The following is an 18812-nucleotide window of genomic DNA, read 5'->3' as shown; positions in this document are numbered from 1 at the left end:
TCCACCCTCCAAAGCGGCCATTTTTCTCCAGGGCAACTGATCTCTGTCGTCTGGAGATGACAGAGATCAGTTGCCCTGGAGAAAAATGGCCGCTTTGGAGGGTGGAGGCCGGCATACCTATCCCCCCTGGAGAAAATGGCTGCTTTGGAGGATGGACTGTACAGCAGTATACCTTGCTGAAGTCTCTCCCTGCCTCAAACCCCACCCTCCCCAGACTGCACTCCCCAAAAACCTCCAGGAATTTCCCAGCTTGGAACTCAGGTTGCCAGCTCCAGCTTGGGAAATACCTGGAGATCGAGAGTCGGAGCCTGAGGAGGCCGGAGTTTGGGGAGAGACTTTAATAGGGTACAATGCCATAGAGTCCACCTTCCAGAGTGACCACTTTCTCCAGGGGAATTGATCTCCGTCACCGGGAGATCAGTCGTAATAGCAGGAGACTGGCAACCTGGAGCTGGCAACCGTATGTGAGGTAGGGGAGGCTGAGAGTGCAAAACAGACAGAAGGGAGAATGATGCCGTAAAGCTGTTTTTTTTTTTTGGGGGGGAAGCAAGGTATAAATATCTAAATAAAGAAATATTGGTTCCTCCTTTTCATCCAAAATGAAGGCATAAAGTGGATGATAGTTTGCTGGTGTTGTGTCTCCAGGATATCTTTATGTACCCAAAGGTTTGACAAATAAGCAACAGCACACGCACTGGAAGGAGCGAGGCGTTGACCAGTATGTCTGCACAACAAAGAACAACGTGTCTATACTCCGACCTTTAGGGCCTGTAGGGCCGACTTTTCCTTGCCTTCCCGTTTCTCCTGGATCTCCTTTTTCGCCTTCATTTCCTTTAAAAACAAACACAAAAAAAGTAGCCATGTTACATATTGTTCAGAGCAATAAAGTGTAGGCAATAGCCCGCTGGCCTGGTTTGTTGAAATGGGGAATTAGCGGGATGAGAGCTTTACAGAAAAATGAATGGCTGTTTTTGTCTGTGGGAAAACACCCTCTTGGAAGTTTCACAGCCTAAAGAGGTACCAAACTTTGGTTCTTGCTGCCCTCTAGCGACTACAAAGGAAAAGGATGAGGTGGTTACACAGTGTCATAGATGCAACGAACATGAAATTGAGCAAACTTCAGAGGACAGTGGAAGACCGGAAGGCCTGGCGTGATCTGGTTCATGGGGTCGCGAAGAGTCGGACTCGACTGTGCGACTGAACAACAACAACAAGCGACTACAACCTCAGTTGCTTTTCTCTGCAGAACAGCTTTACGTTCCGTAAATTATCCTGGGAATGATGTAGGTCAGGAGACATGTCCTGTCTAGCGTGATTATTTACTCACAATCGAGCTGATAGCTGGATAGAGCGTTACATCTTTCTGATCTAGGTCAATCCTGTGGCCGTGGTGAGAAAAGAGATGGGCTTCCCCTCTCCTTGCAGTAAGGGTTGATGGACAAAGAAACAGAAAAGAACAATAAAACTGCTATCTTTGCGCCTCTGAGCTCAGGAAATTACTCTTAATGAGCCAGTCAGAGGGAAGCTTCTGGGACCCCTAACTGTGGACACCAATTCCCAGGTGCAACTACTCTTAAAGGTACATTAATGCTGGCTGGGGGCAGCACAAGACATCAGCCGCCTTTATAATTAAAGAGCCAAATGATAGTAACATTCAGAGCAGGAGATCAACATAGAGACAGCATAAGAAAACAAAGAGTTGTTCAACAGTGGAATCAGCTGCCTAGGGAGGTGTTGAGCCCCCCCCTCCACTGGCAGTCTCTAAGCAGCGGCTGGATGAACCCTTGTCAGGGATGCTCTAGGCTGATCCTGCACTGAGCGGGGGTTTGGACTAGATGGCCTGTATGCCTTTCCCTTCCCCTCCCCACAACAGACACCCTGTGAGGTGGGTGGGGCTGAGAGAACTCTGACACAAACTGCTCTTTTTCAAGGACAGCTGTGCCAGAGCTTGTGACTGACCCAAGGTCACATCAGCAGGTGCAAGTGGAGGAGTGGGGAATCAAACCCGGTTCTCCCAGATTAGAGTCCGCACACTTAACCACTACACCAAACTGGCTCTCCTAATGCTCTAGGCTGCTCGAGGCTGATCCTCCACTGAGCGGGGGGTTGGACTAAATGGCCTGTATGCCCCCGTCCAACTCTGTCATTCTAGGATTCTATTTGTAGAACTGAAAGTGTACAACTTAACATTACTGTAAATTGACAAGTTGGTCAAGGATCCATAAAGCTTCCACAGCTCAGACACTCATTGCTGCGAACCCTTCCTTGGGAAGTGGAACATAATAAATTTTTCCTTTGTGCTCATCCAGATCTTATCTCAGTTTGGCTTGCAGATATACCCTCCTGTTTATCTTTTGCTTATCGTGATATAAGTTGATTTACCCTCCTGTTTATCTTTTGCACATCGTGATATAAGTTGATTTTTTCCCCACCAAGTCAAATTAGTACCTTGCTCTTTTAAAAGTTTTTCCGATATTATCTCTCCCTTTGAATCTAAAAGGTCCTCGTACCTCCATTTCGGATATTTAACATAAAGCGATGGTTTAACTAATGCTTCTATGGGCGAGAGCCATCTGGGTAACTTTATATAATATTTTACTTTTATCTCCTCCCAAATTTTGTACAGTGCCGCTCTAATGGTATGTTGTTTAAAATGAACAACCGGCCTATACACAGGTAAATCCTCTGTGGTTTTTTTAGTACACTGGCATAAATCTGTGCATGGTTCACATTGGGGTTCCTGGCAGCGTTCCCTCTAAGCTGTGTTAGTGTGAGCTAGCTCACAGTTTTTCAGCCTCCGGCTCACACATTTCGGTCTTCGCTCAGGAAGGATGGCTCCAGAGCAGACCAATTGATGCGGTAGCCAAATCGCTCACTCACAACTTTAATGCCGGTAGCTCACAATGTAGAATTTTTGCTCAGAAGACTCCACAGCTTAGAGGGAGCATTGGTTACTGGCAACTGTTCTCCTCTATCATTTCCCTTTGTACAGATGCCAGCCTCCAGGTGGGGCCTGGGGATCTTCCAGAATAATAATTCATCTCTAGACTACAGAGATCCATTCCCATGGATAAAAATGGGTGCTCTGGTGGGTGGACTCCAGGGCATTGTATCCCACAGAGGCCCCTGTCCTCCCCAGGCTCCACTCCCAAATCTCCAGGGGTTTCCCAGCCTGGATCTGGCAACCCCACTTTTTTGCAAAGCACTCTGAGAAGCCCTTTGGCAGTGGAAAGCGCGGTCAAGTTGCAGCCGACTTCTGGCAACCCCAAAGGGTTTGTAAGGCAAGAAGAACATAAGAGAAGCCAATGTTGGATCAGGCCACCGGCCCATCCAGTCCAACACTCTGTGTCACACAGTGGCCAAGAACACCAGGTGCCCTCAGGAGGTCTACCAATGGGGCCAGATGTTCAGAGGTGCTTTGCCATTGCCTGGCTCTGTGTAGTGGACCATGGAGTTTGCCATTGCCTGCCTCTGTGTAGTGACCCTGGATTTTTTGGGTGGTCTCCCATCCAAATATTAACCAGGGCCAACCTTGCTTAGCTTCTGAGATCTGACAAGATTGAGCCTACCTGGGCCATCCAGGTCACTGTGAGAAAGAAGCCCTTTAGTCCTATAAAAATCGGTGCCTGCCATTCCCTTCATGGACTAATTATTCTAGCACTTTGTCCATCCCTGCCATGTACCTTAACTTAAAGGTGTTGCTTTCTTTTTTTTAAGAACCATATTTTGTTCTGTACTGAGCCACATCTGGCTTTGGTCTCATAGACTGCAGAACCCAGATTTTATGTATTTACTTTATAGCCGGCCGTTCTCACTGAGATTCAAGGTGGATTACTCAGTGTAAGTCAATACAATCAGCAGGCAAGGATGTCCAATAAACAATGCAGAATTGGATAGCAGAAATCTGAGAACAAGCAGAAATCTGGCACAGAGCTGAAACAATGTTGAAACAAAGCACAAGCATTTAAACGTGACACATTAAACCAGGAGTCGCCAACCTTTTTTGAGCCTGCAGGCCCATGTGGAATTCTGACACGGCAAGGTTGGTGCAGTCACAAAATGGCTGCCACAGGAGGCGGAGTCAGAAACAAAATAACAGCTGCAGCTTACCTTCAGGTCCTTGTGTTGTGGTGGAAGCTGCTTCTTGTGCAACAATTTTAAAAAATCTGCACAGCCAATCAAATCTCCAATGGCTAATCAGAAACCTTGCTGGCCCCACCCACTTTCTGAAAACACTTGGTGGGCACCAGGAAACATGAAACATATTGGTGGGCGCCATGTTGGGGACTCCTGCATTAAACATTGCAGAAATTATCTAGTAGGAGTATGCAGTATGCAGTAGCAAAAAAGAGCAAGAGTCCAGTAGCACCGAGAAGAGAAAAGAGAAGAGGAGAGGAAAGGAGAGGAGAGGAGAGGAGATTGGATTCATACCCGGCCCTTCGCTACCCGAAGGCGTCTCAGAGCGGCTTACAATCTCCGTTCCCTTCCCCTCCCCATAACAGACACCCTCTTAACCACTACACCAAACTGGCTCTAACAAGTAAGACTAACAAAATTTGTGGTAGCTTTCGCGAGACACTGCTCACTTCTTCAGGTTATCTGAAGAGTATCTGAAGAAGTGAGCAGTGGCTCACAAAAGGTCATCCCCTGCCACAAATTTTGTTAGTCTTTAAGGTGCTACTGGACTCTTGCTCTTTTCTACTGCTACAGACAGACTAACGAAGCTACCCATCTTGATCTATCTCCAAAGTATGGCGTGGTATACCCTGTAGTCCATACCCCATAACCCTGACATAGGAAAGGGTTGGAAATGGACCTGAATTCAAACCCAGACTATAAGCGCTTGGTTGAGATCTGAACATTGTGTTAAGATTAGCTCTGGTCAAGCGCTGTGGGTGGTGATTTGAGAAAGTGTCCTATTGCTCTCCCATCCCAAATCCACCTCTAACTGAGCCTAAAGACGGCTGCCAGAAAAGGAACTCAAGAAGCATCTGCCAGATTGTAGGCTAGAGGTGGTCTCTGGGTGGGCCAAACAGTCATCTTTCTCCAAGTTGATAGAAGCGCCTTCTAGTGCCCAAAGGAAGGCCTTGGATGCCGTGCTGTTTGTTGGCCATCCAGGGCAGCTGCTTGGCTACCGCGTGAAACAGGATGCTGGACTAGGTGGACCACTGCTCTGATCCAGCAAGGCTCTTCTTGCATATTCTTGTGGATCCATTTGTAAATCAAAATCTAAGGCTAACTTTTGGCTGTGTGGATGCACCCATTTGTACAAACAGGAAAGGGTGCTGGGGGAAAAAATGCCAGTAGTCATATAATGTCAGAAAATAATGCCTTTGAATTACGGACTTTAACTGCCTGAAGTCATGAGTTCTGCCTTTAAAAGCCTGGACAGGTTAAGCTTAACTGCTGCCAGCAACAGACTTACTGCATCCTCTGTTTTCTTCCTCCAAACTTCCCTCCTACCTATGTTCCTGCATCTTCACTAGAGTCCCCACGGAAGGGTTGCCAACTGGCGGGGGGGAATGCCCCCTCCCTTCAGTAAAAGCCTAGTGTGTGTGGATATGGGCAGTTGAAGCTTTTCATAACATCCCTTTAAGCATCTATGAAAGGGACGGGACACCTTTTCTCCAGGTCAGCTGGCAACCCTAGCTGGCTTCAAAGAAACAGCCACCTCCTCTCCTGTGTCAGCAAGCTGCCATTGAGAGTTCTGGTTCCGGAAAAAATGCCAGTAGTCATATAATGTCAGAAAATAATGCCTTTGAATTACGGACTTTAACTGCCTGAAGTCATGAGTTCTGCCTTTAAAAGCCTGGACAGGTTAAGCTTAACTGCTGCCAGCAACAGACTTACTGCATCCTCTGTTTTCTTCCTCTGACCTTCCCTCCCACCTATGTTCCTGTATCTCCACTAGAGTTCCCACGGAAGGGTTGCCAACTGGCTGGGGGGGGGATGCCCACTCCCTTCAGTAAAAGCCTAGTGTGTGTGGATATGGGCAGTTGAAGCTTTTCATGGCATCACATCGCCTGGCAAATAACATCCCTTTAAGCATCTCTGAAAGGGACGGGACACCTTTTCTCCAGGCCAGCTGGCAACCCTAGCTGGCTTCAAAGAAACAGCCACCTCCTCTCCTGCCCCCTGCAGAGGCACAGAGCCTCACCTTTTTAAAAAAGACAACAGCCTCCCAGGTTGCTTGTTCTGGTAAGTAAGAGATTGATGCAGACTGCTGGGCTGTCCAAGGGAGATGGGAACCCTAGGCACGAGAGATTGGTGCATTTCCTCTTACTCTGCAACCCTGACCTACATGGCCCAGGCTAGCCCAATCTTGTCAGATCTCGGAAGCTAAGCAGGGTCGGCCCTGGCTAGTATTTGGATGGGCGACTTCCAAGGAATACCAGGGTCGTGCCGTGACGCAGAGGCAAGCAATGGCAAGCCACCTCTGAAACGTCTCTTGCCCCCCAAACAAGTAGAGCTTGCCACCTAGTGGTACATCACACTAACGAGCTAGGACAGCTGTCTGCTAGACAGTCTTAGGATCTCCTGGCTATGCCACACACAATGCCATACAATAATTAATTAATTAATCAATCTCTTGTAAAGTAGTGGAGTTCCAGGCGTAGCATAGTGCAATCAGCTTATTGATTACATCGGAACGAAAAGAGATAAATATGTTGCCGAGGGCTTTCACGGCCGGAGTTCATTAGTTGCTGTAGATTTTCCGGGATGTGTGGCCGTGGTCTTGGCATTGTAGCACCTGACGTTTCGCCAGTAACTGTGCCTGGCATCCTCAGAGGTATAAACACAGAAAGATGGAGCACTCTCTGTGACACAGCTGTGTTTAGACCTCTGAGGATGCCAGTCACAGTTACTGGCGAAACGTCAGGTTCTACAATGCCAAGACCACGGCCACACATCCCGGAAAATCTACAGCAACTAATGAACTCCGGCCGTGAAAGCCCTCGGCAACATATTTATCTCTTTTCGTTCCGATGTTAATCAATAAATGTGAGCTGACCCATGATAGGTCTACATACATGGGCCCGTTAACGATAGGTTCTCTTCAGGATCCTAGCGCTCCCATTGGTTCTCACCGGGATCCACAGTGGCTATTGTTCTAAACCCGAAGGTCTGTGAGTCCAGTAGACCGCATGGTCAGGTGCACGCGGTCGCAGCCATCTTAATACATAACATCTCTACAGCCCTTTTGGACTCCAGCAGCGGCAGCAAGGGCCGAGGAGGCAACGGCCGGCAAAACTGCACTCATCATCTCCTCTTGGCTGCTTCTTCTTGACAATTAGCTCCCCCCCCCAGCAGCTGTCTGGGTTGGTCAAGCTGACCGCCAGGTCTGCTTTGTCATGGTTCTCGCCGGGATCGACAGTGGCTATTGTTCTAGACCCGAAGGTCTGTGAGTCCGGTAGACCGCATGGTCAGGCGCACGCGGTCGCAGCCATCTTAATACATAACATCTCTACAGCCCTTTTGGACTCCAGCAGCGGCAGCAAGGGCCGAGGAGGCAACGGCTGGCAAAACCGCACTCATCATCTCCTCTCGGCTGCTGCTTCTTGCCAATTAGGCCCCCCCCCCCAGCAGCTGTCTGGGTTGCTCAAGCTGACCGCCAGGTCTGCTTTGTCAGTGGAGGGCAGAAGCTCAGAAGCCTCATCACGGGTGCACTTTTAGGCCAACGGGACAGGTTGCTAGCGGCAGATACACCACAACTTTCAGTGTTATATGTACAGCTTTCTTTCTTTGAGAAGTTTCTGACTCTTAAGAACATAAAAACATAAGAAGAGCCCTGCTGGATCAGACCAATAGTTCCATCTGGTCCAGCATTCTGTCTCACACAGTGGCCAACCAGTCCCTCTGGAGGTCCAGCAACAGGGCATAGAGGCTGAGGCCTTCCCTGATGTTGCCTCCTGGGACGAGTATTCAAAACCTCTGGATGCGGAGGTTCCCTTTAGTCACCAGACCACCGACAGACCATGAATCCGTCTAATCCCCTTTTAAAGCCGTTTTCTCCTGTGGGCTACATTACATCCTCTGTGGCAAATTCCACATTTTAATCACTCGTTGTTTAAAGAAGTATTTCCTTTTGTCCGCCCGGATTTTGAATCTACTGCACACTACTTCATTGGATGCCTTCAAGTTCTAGTATTCAGGGAAAGGGAAGAAAAAGTTCTCTTTGGCCCCGGTCACACAGGCCAGATAACACGGGGGGGGGGAGGCGTGGCTTTTTGCGCCGGTACACTGTGACCCGCCCGAACGCAATCAGACGTGACAGCGGGGAATTAGGGTTTCGTTTCATCGGCACGCATTTCCGGCACGCTTCAATGCAGCGAGGGGAGCGCGCTGGAGCGATCAGATGGAGCACGTCCGTCTGTGGCCCACTGCCAGTGTTAGATAGTGGACTTTCTCCGGTACCTTTTCACTCTGGATCTTCGGCCGGACACGACGGGTTGGCAATGGGTGCACGACGCTTGCCAGATGTGCCTGTTTGATTGCGGCCGTAAAACCTGCCTGGCATCCGTGAGTATCCCGCGGCAACTTCTGCGTGTGATCGGGGCCTTTGTCAACTTTCTCCATCCTGTGCATAATTTGTAAACCTCTATCATGTACCCCCTTAGTCATCTCTTTTCATCTCTCATGGTTGTGTACGTGTGCTCAAAAGAATTTTGCGCTGCAGCTGCTTCTGCCCAGAAGTCTTCTGCCTCCGTGCCTCCCAAACTGGATTTCTTTTTTAATTTTAGCATTTCCGTGGCTTCATCATGCAAGGCTTCCCTGCGATCTTTCTTAAACCTGCTAGCATCTGGTAAAATGTCAGGTATCAAAGCGGAAGAAGAATAAAATTTTCAATAGTGGAGGGAATCAGCGCCTTTCACCTCTCTGCCCCCCTCCCCATAACTAGCAAAAAGCCAAACTAAGGTGCCAAATAAGGGAGATCGTGCAAATGGCCCTAATTTATGCATGCTGCAGAATTCGGCTTCACTAGGCACAGGATTCTGGTGAGAAAAAACAAACACACACACGCACAGGAAAGCTCCGTAGAAGAAGGACTGATTCCTGAGATGCCAGGAAGGATAGCCAGGCTAGCCTTTAGTGGTAAGGCCTTCAGGCATTTCCAGCCGAGAGCTCAGACTGTGGGCAAACCGTGTGTCAGGCTGAACTTGATATTTTCCAAAAAGAGAATTGCAGAAATACAATTATTAAGTCTGGAAGATGGAAAGCAGCACTGGTGACCACAAGAAAACAGGGCTCTGAAGCACCGGTGGCTGTTGAGAAGTTTATAATTGACACTTGTCAGAATAATGAAAGGGGAACTTTTGAAGCATACCACATTGCTAAGGGAAGAAAACTCCCATTCGCCCCTTTCAAACTGCCTCCCGTTCCATTCAGCTTTGCAAAACCCAATCCAGTCCCCTTTGAAGTGCTGGAGAAGAATCCCAGCAGCTTTGAGCCAACACGTACATTCCCTTTTGGGCTCCCTGCTGACGTGGGGAACCCACTGGGCAATTGCTTCAATATGTCTTTAAGGCTGCACCTCCCCACGGCCTCGAGAAGGTTCACTGAGGGTACAGGGAGTTGCCGCTTGGATACTGCGGGAAACAACAACACAGCTGTGATCCGGGAGGGCGGCTGGGAGCATCGTGCATAGCAAAAAGGGGCAAAGGATCTTGTGGCATCCCTAAAGGCTAGCAGATTCATTGCAGAAGAAGTTTTCTGTCTGTGGGAGCCAATGCGGTATAGTGGCTCAGGTATCAGACTGGGGAGACCCACTCTCCTGGTTCTGATCCCTTCCTAACCGGAAAGCTTTCTGGGTGCCCTTGAGTTAGTCACACCCCGTCAGCCTAACCAGGGCTATTTTTGGGCAGGAACGCACAGGAACAGAGTTCCGGCTGGCTCCCGAGTTGGCCACGCCCAGCAGGAACTCATTAGCATAATAGGCCACACCCAACAGCAGAAACTCATTAGGATTGGCTACATTAGGGGTGTGTGGCCTAACATGCAAAGGAGTTCCTGCTACAAAAAAAGGCCCTGGGTTTTGACAACAAACAAGGTAAACAGAATAAGAAGCAAAAGGTGGGTGTGGCTGGATGACCACACTTCTGGTAACATGGGGGTGCAGCCTAATAGGCTAATGAGTGGTGCTGTCAGGGTGTGGCCTAATATGTTAATGAGTTTCTGCTGTTGGGTGTGGCCTATTATGCTAATGAGTCCCTGCTGGGCTTTTTCTACAAAAAAGCCCTGAGTCTAACCTACTTTATAGTTGTTAAATACTGGGTTCTGGACGCATTGCAGTGATCTGCTCTAGTTTATTTAGTGATTTCAGGAACACAACAAGGACACCCAGCGGAGTTTGAGCCCTGCTTATAAAGCATGCAAACACCCCACCCCACATCCACCCACTCCCAAGGATAGGCTATTTACATTACACTACTTATCTATTGGTCTACTCCAGGATCCTGGTAAGCTATTGTTCTAGAGTAGTTAGCTCAACCAGTTCCAGGTACACCTTGAGGGCTGACTTAGGTTCAATACATAACAATAGGGGTGCTTTGAAAGAGGGAGGGAGGGAGGAGCTCTGTATAAGTGATGTCCCCATCCCATTATTTCCCTCGCAAGTCTGTTGAGGTAGCTCAGTGCTGAAAGAAAGTAGTTGGCTTGCAGAATGGAGGCTGAAGAACATTATTCATTTATTATTTTATTTTATTCATTTAATTTATATCCCGCCCTCCCTGCCAAGGCAGGCTCACGGCCCGCTCACATATAATATAAAACAATTAAAACAGAATTAGATAAAAATAGAGCCATACAATTATGAATATTATAAAGTGCTAGTTTATGTCAGATGGCGGGCTTAGCAGCATCCTCAGACAACAGCCGGCCAATAGCATAGTCTGGGTTAACTGGCTGTTGACAATGTTGTTAATGTTGGGCCAGGGCTACAATTTCTTGGGTGCAGCTCCCTAATCGAAGGCCTGGTGGAAGAGCTCCGTCTTGCAGGCCCGGTGGAACTGTAAGAGATCCCACAGGGCCCCGATGTCCTCTGGGAGCTCATTCCACCAGTAAGGAGCCACCACTAAAAAAAGCCTTGGCACTAGTCACAGCCAGCCTGGCTTCTCTAGGGCTCGGTAGGGCCAAGTGGTTTTGGGACCCCAATCGTAGTGCTCTCTGGGGAACGTGTGGGGAAAGGCAGTCCCTTAGGTATGTAGGTCCATGACCATATAGGGCTTTAAAGGTAAGAACCAGCACCTTGAACTGAATTCGGTATGTTATGGGCAGCCAGTGCAGTGCTTTTAGCGCAGACTGGATGTGCTCCCGCATAGGGAGGCCCAACAACAATGTCAGGTCCCACGACAAACAAAGGAGTAGCACAGAAAAGGGTACTTTATTGAAGTCATGAGTCACTGAACAGATTTTCTGTTCAGAATAACGCACACACTATGAGCCACAAAGGTTAAAGCAAATTCATAATTGCAACAGCCAATAATCAGGATTCCCCCTCGCTTTCTGAGAGCAGGTTTTCGCGCTTAAAATCCTGGGAAAGCAACGGCTAGTTTTTTATCAAAACAAAATACTTCTCACTGATTCTACTCATTAAAGCCAAAGCAAGGAGAATGAAAGACCGTCTCTATACCACCTGTGACCTTGGAAAAAGATGTTACAGCATAGCCTAGCCTAACTGGAATGCAAGTACAATGAATACATGCGCATGCGTACACAAGCGGATAGTCGACCTACTGGGGCGGGGAATTACAGACATATGAATGCATATATAGAAACGTGTATAGAACATCAGGGAACATATAACGAACATTGGCAGCTTGCTGACAAACAGCCAGGCCGCTGCATTCTGCACCAGCTGCAGCTTCCGGATTTGCAGCCCCATGTAGAGAGCATTACAGTAATCCAATCTTGAGGTGACCATTGCATGGATCACTGTTGCCAGGTCGTTGCATTCAAGGAAGGGAACCAACTGCTTGATCAGCCAAAGAGGGTAAAAGGCTGATTTCACAGTGGCTGCTACCTGGGCCTCCATTGTTAAGGAGGCATCCAGGAGCACCCCCAAACTCCTAACATCCAATGCTGGCACCAGTGGCGCCCTATAGAAGGTCAGGAGTGGGATTCCTACCCTCGGGCCACTCTGACTCAGGCGCAGGACCTCCGTCTTCACTAGATTCAATTTCAGTTGACTCAGTCTAAGGTCTTCACTGGATTCAATTTCAGTTGACTCAGTCTAAGCCAACCAGACACAGCTTTCAATGCCAGATCCAGATCTTCTGGGTTAGAGTCAGACTGGCTGCCCAACAACAGATAGAGCTGGGTGTCATCCACATATTGGTGTCATCAATGTGTGCCTGACTCTATATAAGACAACTTCATGTGTTCATGTAATGTATTGATGTAATGGCCACTAGCTTAGATATCTTTAAACAGATATGAGACAAGCTCATGGTGGCGGTCATCTGTCTTCAAAGGCCCTCTGAAGATGACCTCCACCATGAGCTCCACCATGGACTTATTTCATATCTGTTTAAAGGTATCTAAGCTAGTGGCCATTACACAAATACATTACATGAACACATGAAGTTGTACATGAAGTCATACCATTGGTCCATCAAGGTCAGCAGCTCTCCAGGGTTTCAGGTGGTCTTTCACATCACAGCCAGTTTGGTGTAGTGGTTAAGTGTGCGGACTCTAATATGGGAGAATTGGGTTTGATTCCCCACTCCTTCATTTGCAGCTGCTGGATGACCTTGGGCAAGCCATAGTTCTGACAAGAGCTGTCCTTGAAAGAGCAGTTCTTGAAAGAGCTCTCTCAGTCCCACCAACCTCACAGGGTGTCTGTTGTGGGGAGGGGAAGGGAAAGGAGTTTGTAAGCCGCTCTGAGACTCCAAGTGAAGGGCGGGGTATAAATCCAATCTCCTCCTCCTCTTCTTCTTCTTCCTGATCCTTGTAACTATACCTGCTGGGGATTGCATTTTGCATGTAAAGCAGACCCTCTATCCCACAGTTACTGCCCATTCACTTTGCCATCTGGAAGAAGAAGAAGAGATTGGATTTATACCCCGCCCTTCACTTGGAGTCTCAGAGCGGCTTACAAACTCCTTTCCCTTCCCCTCCCCACAACAGGCACCCTGTGAGGTGGGTGGGGCTGAGAGAGCTCTGACACAAACGGCTCTTTTTCAAGGACAGCTGTGCCAGAGCTTGTGACTGACCCAAGGTCACATCAGCAGGTGCATGTGAAGGAGTGGGGAATCAAACCCGGTTCTCCCAGATTAGAGTCAGCGCACTTAACCACTACACCAAACTGGCTCTAGTGGTGAAACACTGGCAAATACAGGAAAAAAACCCCTCTGCCTCTGTTCTCCCCTGTTCTTGCAGGACTGCCAGCGTGTACAAACACATTCCAACATTTCATACCCACCCTGGCTTAAGCATATTTTTTGGTTATGAATACTGAATTGTAGGACAATTATATTTTCCTGGTGCATCTTTAGCCTCTGTTTTGATCTCTAAGTTGGTGCTGGACAGCTTATTGGAAAACAAAGCTGTTCATCTCATAGCAGTTGAAGTAGAAATATCAGAAGTATACAACCGTGAATGTGTTTGGGGCAAGTACCACTAAGGAATGACCTTTGTTGTGAAAACAGCAATTTTACAAGCTAGTCCTTGTTTTCACCTACAAAATGTTGGCGGGTATGCAGTTAATACGCAAAGGAACCACTGGGCCAGACCAATGAACTGTTTCATGTTTTCTTATAAGGAATGAATAATATTTTATCCGAATAGCTTCATATTAAGCAAAGGAAAGTCTTGATGTTTGGCATGTTTCCATAGGTACATGTTTGCCTATTATTTTAGCTCTACAGTACAGGAATCGCTTGCAAACACCAGGGGGCAGGCTTGAATATCTATTAGCAAGCATCGCATACTGCCAATCCTTTTTTTATTAGGCACAGATTTATATATAGTCCTATCAAGAATTGACTTTTAAAGCCACCACGGGCCACTGAGATCATCAGACCAGGTTTATGTAATCCAAGCAGTATAATTCCAGCCTCTGACTTCTTTATAACAGCTATAATTTCTGGCCGAACACATGGAATTTGGGGCCGATTCAGATTAGATCCAATCGACCGTGCACCCAGTGTACAATATAAATCAAAGGGTTCACACTTAGCACCAGTGCATGCTGCTTTGCAGAGTAACATAGGCAAAAGACGAGTCCAGGGGTCTTGCAAACTAAAACTTAAATGGTACAGTGTATGTGTGTGCTGAGGCGTTCTTATTCAAAGGGTCTCATTTTAGGGGAAATTCTCATGTTGTCCCATATTGCAGTCACAGAAAGTTGCAGAGAACTACCCATGTGAAATAAACTGTCCCATCTGTTGTGGTAGAAGTATGGCCCAGGCTAATCCAATTTGGTGTAGTGGTTGAGTGTTCCCTCTAAGCTGAGTCAGTGTGAGCTAGCTCACAGTTTTTTAGACTCTGGCTCACACATTTTTGTCTTAGCTCAGGAAAAGTGGCTCCAGAGCAAACTAATTTATTCAGTAGCCAAATCGCTCGCTCACAACTTTAATGCCAGTCGCTCACAAAGTAGAATTTCCTCTTCTTCTCATCTGATACTGGAAGCTAAGCAGGGTTGGCCATGGTTAGTATTTGGATGGAGACCACCCAGGAAGTACAGGGTTGCTACACACAGGAAAACAATGGCAACCCACCTCTGTTAGTAGTCGCTTGCCTTGAAAACGCTACTGGGGGCTGTTCTGCATTCTCATTTGCCCCGCCTGTGTTTCCCTACTGCATCTATTTTGTTCCCTCTAGTGGTTCATATGGTATGGGCCATGGTGGCTCAGAGGTTAAGACGCTGAGCTGCAGGCCGGAAAGTCTGTGGTTCAGCATTTCAAGACCATAGTGCCGCATGACAGAGTGAGCTCCCGTCTCTGGCCCCAGCTCCTGCCAACCCAGCAGTTCGAAAGCAAGAAATTGCAAGTAGATAAATAGGTACCACTTCAGTGGGAAGGTAACAGCGTTCCGTGTGCTTTGGCCTTTAGTCATGCCGGCCACATGACCACGGCAATGTCTTCGGAAAGCGCTGGCTCTTCGGCTTGGAAACGGAGATGAGCACCGCCCCCTAGAGTTTGATTCGACTGTCTTTCGAGCAAGGGAAACCTTTACATTCATCCTTTTTAGTGGTTGATGACATTGCTGTATGTCCAGCATAAAAACCTGCAGATACGTCAGCTGCGACTTGACAGCACTTTACGTACACACTGTTAGAAAAGATTTGGTAACCCTCAAAGGCAACCAGAGCTAGGAGAAGGTTAAGGCTGGAAAAATCAAGGGAAAGGGAACGGGTTGGTGACAAAGGAGATTTATGGCCACCGGGAAGACGGATGGCTCAGTAGACAAGACATGTGTTGCAAACAGAAAGTCCCAAGTTTGAACCTTACCATCTCCTGTCAAAGAGAGCCCAGAAGAAGTTTTCTGTGCTCAAGTCCCCGCAGAGCAGAGAATGCTACCTAAGGCACGTTCATCGGGGCACACAGACATTTATTTATTTATTTACACTGTCTGTCTTTTCTCGCTGGGACTCAAGATGTACAACACAGAGTGAGTCAGTACACTCAACAGGATGGGACATCCAGTAAATAATGCAGCGGCCTTTGGACTGTAGAGAAGTGGAACCAACCAGAAATCAGAGAGCAGACTGGAGACAAAGCATAAGAATGAACATGACTCACTGACCAGTGCAAAAATGACATAGTAGCAGGGCTCTTTTTGGGCAGGAACGCACAGGAATGGAGTTCCGGCTGGCTTCAGAGTTGGCCACGCCCAGCAGGAACTCATTAGCATAATAGGCCACACCCAACAGCAGAAACTCATTAGGATTGGCTACGTTAGGGGTGTGTGGCCTAACATGCAAAGGAGTTCCTGCTACAAAAAAAGCCCTGGACCGTTTTGACAACAAACAAGGTAAACAGAATAACAAGCAAAAGGTGGGTGTGGCTAGATAACCACACTTCTGGTAACATGGGGGTGTGGCCTAATGTGCTAATGAGCTGTGCTGTCAGGGGTGTAGCCCAATATGGTAATGAGTTCCTGCTGTTGGGTGTGGCCTATTATGCTAATGAGTTCCTGCTGGGCTTTTTCTGCAAAAAGAGCCCTGCATAGTAGGATTGTACTTAGGGCAACAGACAGCAACAGCAATATGCAGTAGTATAGACAACAGTCCCTGAACCTCTGCCTAAGTAGATTTCTAAACCACTAAAGGCTGCCAACCTCCAGGTGGCAACAACATATACAAAAGACAGGAATCTCAAGGAAAACTACACCAAATGCAAATTGGGATGCTGGAAACACTTAATACAGTCTCTAACATCGCCCTAAAGCTGTGTAATACTTTCACTGAAGATCCAGTATCCCAGAAGAAGCTGGTCACTGTAGCATATCCTCTTACAGGTTCGCCAGCTGTCAAATTTTCCCATTTCACTAGGGCTTTATCAAAGCGGCGACCTTCTATTTGTTCCCCTGCTTAAGATGGCCTGCTTGACATCTACTACAGCCTGCTCCTTTTTAATGTGGCTCCCACCTCACGGAAGAAGCTCCCTGAGATGGTGAGGTGGACACCATCTTTAGAAGTTTTCAAGAGGTGCTGTAAGTAAGTAGGGTTGCTAGCTGTCCTCCAACAGTGCCCAGGAGCTTTCTGGGGTGGGGCATAGAGATCTGGGAAGTTCCTAGAACATTTCCATGATGACATGACATCACATCTGGGTTCATAAGAGTAAGTGGAATTGCAGCAACACCACTTTTTTCTTTCATTTTGCTTCCTCTGCTCCACTAGGGAGCAGTGGAAGCCTTGAGTCCAAGATCAGAAGATCTCCTGCCATTTTTGTTGTTCAGTCGAACAGTCGAGTCCGACTCTCCATGGACCAGATCACGCATAGCAAAGAGGATTGGATAAATAAATGGAGCAGAGGTCCATCAGTGACTATTACCCGCAAGGTATATATGGAACTCTATGTCTGGGGCAGTGCTTGGGGGGAAACAGTGGGTGGGCCTTGGATTTCTGGCCTCGCTGGTGGACCTTTTGATGGCACCTAGGGTTGCTAGATCCCCTTGTCGCTCCAGCGGAGGGATTTGGGGGGAATTCCAGGGGTGGGCCCAAAGCCCACCCCCAAGAGCTACCACCCACCTGGCCACCCCTTTCCCTCCCCTCCTGCCCAATTTAAAGGGCTTCAGCTGATCAGCGGGGACCATGTGACCCGCTGACCTGCTGGAGAGCCCTTTAAATCTAGCAGGAGGGAGGGAGAGGAGTGTTCACGGGCTGCATTCGCGGCTCACAAAAAGACCCTTTAAAAGGTCCTTTTGCAAACCACATGTGCGGCCCTCAACTGCCCCTCACCCTCCCTCCTGCTGGATTTAAAGGGCCCTCCAGCTGGTTAGTGGGCCATGTGGTCCCCACCAATCAGCTGAAGCCCTTTAAATTGGGCAAGAGGGGTGGCTGGGTGGGTGGTCATGCTTGGGGGCAGGGCTCAGGGTGGGGCTTCCCCTGCTGGGGAGGATTAAAGCCCCCAGAACCTGGGGAATCCCCGCCCGGCCCTGGGGGCTGATAACTCTAAGGGCACCTGGGTTTTGGCCGCTCTGTGACACACAATGTGAGACTGGATAAACCACAGCTTCTCTTATGTTCTTATGCTTAGGAGACCTGGGCCCCCTATTTGTGAGGTCTTTTGATGAGATTTAAGCTGCAGATATTTTCTTGGGATTTTACCTTATTTTGTATGTTTTTAAAATTTGGGTCGTAAAGGAAAGGCAGGATATACATAAGTAAATAAGTACTTCAGTGTTCAAAATAAAGGCATGAAACCAGTAAGAAGAAGAAGTAGAGATTGGATTTATACCCCGCCCTTCACTCGGAGTCTCAGAGCCGCTTACAATCTCCTTTCCCTTCCCCTCCACACAACAGACAACCTGTGAGGTAGGTGGAGCTGAGAGAGCTCTGACAGAAACTGCTCTTTTTCAAGGACAGCTCTTATCAGAACTATGGCTTGGCCAAGGTCATCCAGCAGCTGCAAGTGGAGGAGTGGGGAATCAAACCCAGTTCTCCCAGATTAGAGTCCGCGCACTTAACCGCTACACCAAACTGCCTCTCCCAAGTGTCCTCACTGCTAGTGAAACTGTCTAGCAGCACTGTTCCATGCTGGCTTTTTGCTGTATAATATTTGACAGCTATTTACTTCATGTAGACCCCACCTTTCTCCCCAATGAGGACCCAAGGCAGCATACATCTTTCTCCTGCCCTCCATTTTATCCTAACAACAACTCTGTCTGTGAGGTAGGTTAGGCTTAAGAGAGGGTGGCTGCCCCAAGGTCACCCCGCAAGCTTTTCGGGGCGGGGGTCTTCAAAGCTGGTTCTCTCAGATTCTAGTCTGACACTCTAGTCCCTCAGATTCTAGTCTCTCTAGTGTGTTTGCCAAATGGATTAACATTGTGAGTGTCCTTATACTAATAGCGACAGGCGCCTCCTGCGTGCGGATATCTAAATCCGCACATCGGGGGCACCTGGGGGGGAGGGAGATTTTCGTGCACATTTGGGGCGATCCCCAGGTGTGCAAAAAAATCTGAAAAGTGTAAAAAAAATATGGGGGATATTTAAATCCCCCCAAAAGTAACAGAACGTCCCCTGCGCATGCGCAGGGAACGCTATGCGAACTGCCTCGCCGCCACTGCCGCCGCCGCTGCCACAGGGGGATGGGAGGGCAGCAGAAGGCTTGGCGGGCGGGCAGGGACCGGCGAGGGCCGGCGGGCACCAG

General features: G+C 48.2%; 1 protein-coding gene across 1 annotated transcript in view; it reads right to left on the bottom strand.

Annotated features, from left to right (window-relative positions):
- Positions 1-18812, bottom strand: part of COLEC10 (collectin subfamily member 10) — a 37868-nt gene that overhangs the window by 16886 nt on the left and 2170 nt on the right. The window contains exon 2 of the mRNA XM_015413018.1: positions 760-831. Within this exon, the coding sequence (XP_015268504.1) occupies positions 760-831 (72 nt within the window). The remainder of the gene's footprint in view (positions 1-759; positions 832-18812) is intronic.

This window comes from Gekko japonicus, unplaced genomic scaffold (assembly GCF_001447785.1).
Source record: "Gekko japonicus isolate JY-2015 unplaced genomic scaffold, Gekko_japonicus_V1.1 scaffold2464, whole genome shotgun sequence".
NCBI classification, from domain to species: Eukaryota; Metazoa; Chordata; class Lepidosauria; order Squamata; family Gekkonidae; genus Gekko; species Gekko japonicus.
Note: the sequence above shows the minus strand (reverse complement) of the source record. Positions and strands in the feature narration are given on the sequence as shown.